Source organism: Montipora capricornis, chromosome 13 (assembly GCF_036669925.1).
Source record: "Montipora capricornis isolate CH-2021 chromosome 13, ASM3666992v2, whole genome shotgun sequence".
NCBI lineage: Eukaryota > Metazoa > Cnidaria > Anthozoa > Scleractinia > Acroporidae > Montipora > Montipora capricornis.
In genome coordinates, this window is record NC_090895.1 from 9,285,335 (window position 1) to 9,287,834 (window position 2,500).

Sequence of the window (2,500 nt, forward strand, 5' to 3'; positions counted from 1 at the left end):
ATAACCTTCAAAATTACTCACCCATTTCAGCAGTTTCGACTTCTACTTTCTCGCTTTTATACAAGTCACCGCTGACATTTCCCGCATAAACACGAATCGTGTGCTTACTAAAACCTGGGAGGTCGGACACGTTCATCGCCGTGAGTGACGAATTCAATATGCGAACTCTCAAGGTCATGTTGGCGCTGTATGACCGGTAATAATCTGTAGGCCTTGTTTGTATTATGGACAAAATAAAGAACTCGGGTTGTAAGTCTCCCGGTAAGTTGTTCCATTCAACAACTAAACTCGTCGCACTGGTGTTGAAACCAAATATGTTCCATGGTGTTGAAGGTGAAAGAGCTACAATGAAAAAGCGTTACATATTAAGGACAGTACGCGCTATAAATGAGAGAAGAAAAAGATTGACTAACATATCAACAATAATTTTGATACAACAATGTTTCCTCTTTTGGCAGATTTCACCTCTTTGTAGCCCATACTGCAAAATTTACCTAGCCGCTTAGATTATTTATGCTTGAATGTTAAATGTTGAATGTTTATTTGCCACGCAATAATATTACAGAAACATAAGGGATGGATAGTACAATAATTGTGGCGAGGAGACCCCAAGAAACCACCGGGCTTCATACCTACTGTCCAAAGTAACCGAGTGAGCTTAGTTACGGCTAAGAGGAACCTTTTTTGATGTTTGTTAGATTCAAAGCCAGCAAGGGAATCAACGAAGGCAGCAGGTTGGGTCATCTACATCGAATTGCATTGACTTTCAAGAAAGTTAAGTTATGAAACTGCCCAAATTATCTCTATACTCAATTTCGTCTTTGGCCATCTCAGTTTTATCCGAAATAACACGCAAACAGCGATGACAAACATACGATAAAAACGTATACTTAAAATTATCTTTTACTTCACGTTTGGTTTGCTTAGCCATATAACTTCAGAAGTGACGGTTAATGCTATCAACCCATTAGCTAAGACAAGAATATGAACACACTTTGTGGGGTAAAGGGGTAGGGGATTAAGCACTGCAGTCGCAAAATAGCTGACATAACATGTTCGTCTAAAGCTAGTATTATGCAACAAAGAGAGATGATAGTTCTTTCTCAAGGGTGAAAAACCCTTGGCTGCGGAAGGGGTAGTAATGCCCTACAGGAGGTGATAATCCTCCCGGGTTACACTCATTCCCATGGCAACGCAGCTATAGGGGTACCGATCCCCAGAATGAATAGCTATCATGAGTCTATGGGTGAAAGTGTGACCAGCATGGGAGCACTTAATCCCCAAAAATACACTAAGTGTATTCCCCATAGTCAAACAGAGCAAATATTACATGATATGCTAAAGCCAATATTATGATATGCTTAATTAATGCATAGAGTGGTTTTGCCCAAGACCCAGTGAACAGAAGCTCATTATAATACCAGATACTGTGGAAAGCACAGAATTGTAAAACTTTTGTATGAAATAATAACCTTGCAAAAATACACCAGTAAATAAATAGGGTTTATCAAAACCACTCCATGCAAAGAATGTAAGAAGAACTAACTTGAGATTTGAAGTAGCTCTGAAGCAAACCCAGCTAATATTGATTGTGGGCATTGGATGTTTCTCTCATAACGATCAGATGACCACCCTCTTAGTGTTACGTTGTAACCAACCATGGGGAGGCCTGTTAAAGCTGCAGCTGTTACGGCACTGAACAATGTCGTAATGAAATTTTACATGTGTTCAGCATAGGGAACGAGAAATGAAAATAGCTTCGTGAAACTATATATGTATATCTGATGTTCCCAACCTATTACCAGATCAGCAGGTTGAGAGGTCCTCATCCTCTCATGGGCTTCTAATCTCCAGGCCACAGAGGGGTCCTAATCCTCTTGTGGGGTCCTAATCCCCAGGCCACAGAGAGGTCCTAATCCTCTCATGGGGTCATAATCCCCAAGCCACATCCAGATCACCAGGCCACAAAGAGGTCCTAATCCTCTCATGGGGTCCTAATCCCCAGGCCACAGAGAGGTCCTAATCCTCTCATGGGGTCCTAATCCCCAGGCCACATCCAGATCACCAGGCCACAGAGAGGTCCTAATCCTCTCATGGGGTCCTAATCCCCAGGCCACAGAGAGGTCCTAATCCTCTCATGGGGTCCTAATCCCAAGGCCACATCCAGATCACCAGGCCAAAGAGAGGTCTTAATCCTCTGATGGGGTCCTAATCCCCAGGCCACATCCAGATCACCAGGCCACAGAGAGGTCTTAATCCTCTCATGGGGTCCTAATCCCCAGGCTACATCCAGATCACCAGGCCACAGAGAGGTCCTAATCCTCTCATTGGGTCCTAATTCCCAGGCCACAGAGAAGTCCTAATCCTCTCATGGGGTCGTAATCCCCAAGCCACATCCAGATCACCAGGCCACAGAGAGGTCTTAATCCTCTCATGGGGTCCTAATCCCCAGGCCACATCCAGATCACCAGGCCACAGAGAGGTCCTAATCCTCTCATGG

General features: G+C 43.7%; 1 protein-coding gene across 1 annotated transcript in view; it reads right to left on the minus strand.

Moving 5' to 3' along the window:
- LOC138030449 (MAM and fibronectin type III domain-containing protein 1-like) overlaps positions 1 to 25 on the minus strand; it is a 6,253-nt gene extending 6,228 nt beyond the window's left edge. The window contains exon 1 of the mRNA XM_068878360.1: positions 22 to 25. Within this exon, the coding sequence (XP_068734461.1) occupies positions 22 to 25 (4 nt within the window). The remainder of the gene's footprint in view (positions 1 to 21) is intronic.
- Between the last annotated feature and the right edge of the window lie 2,475 nt (positions 26 to 2,500).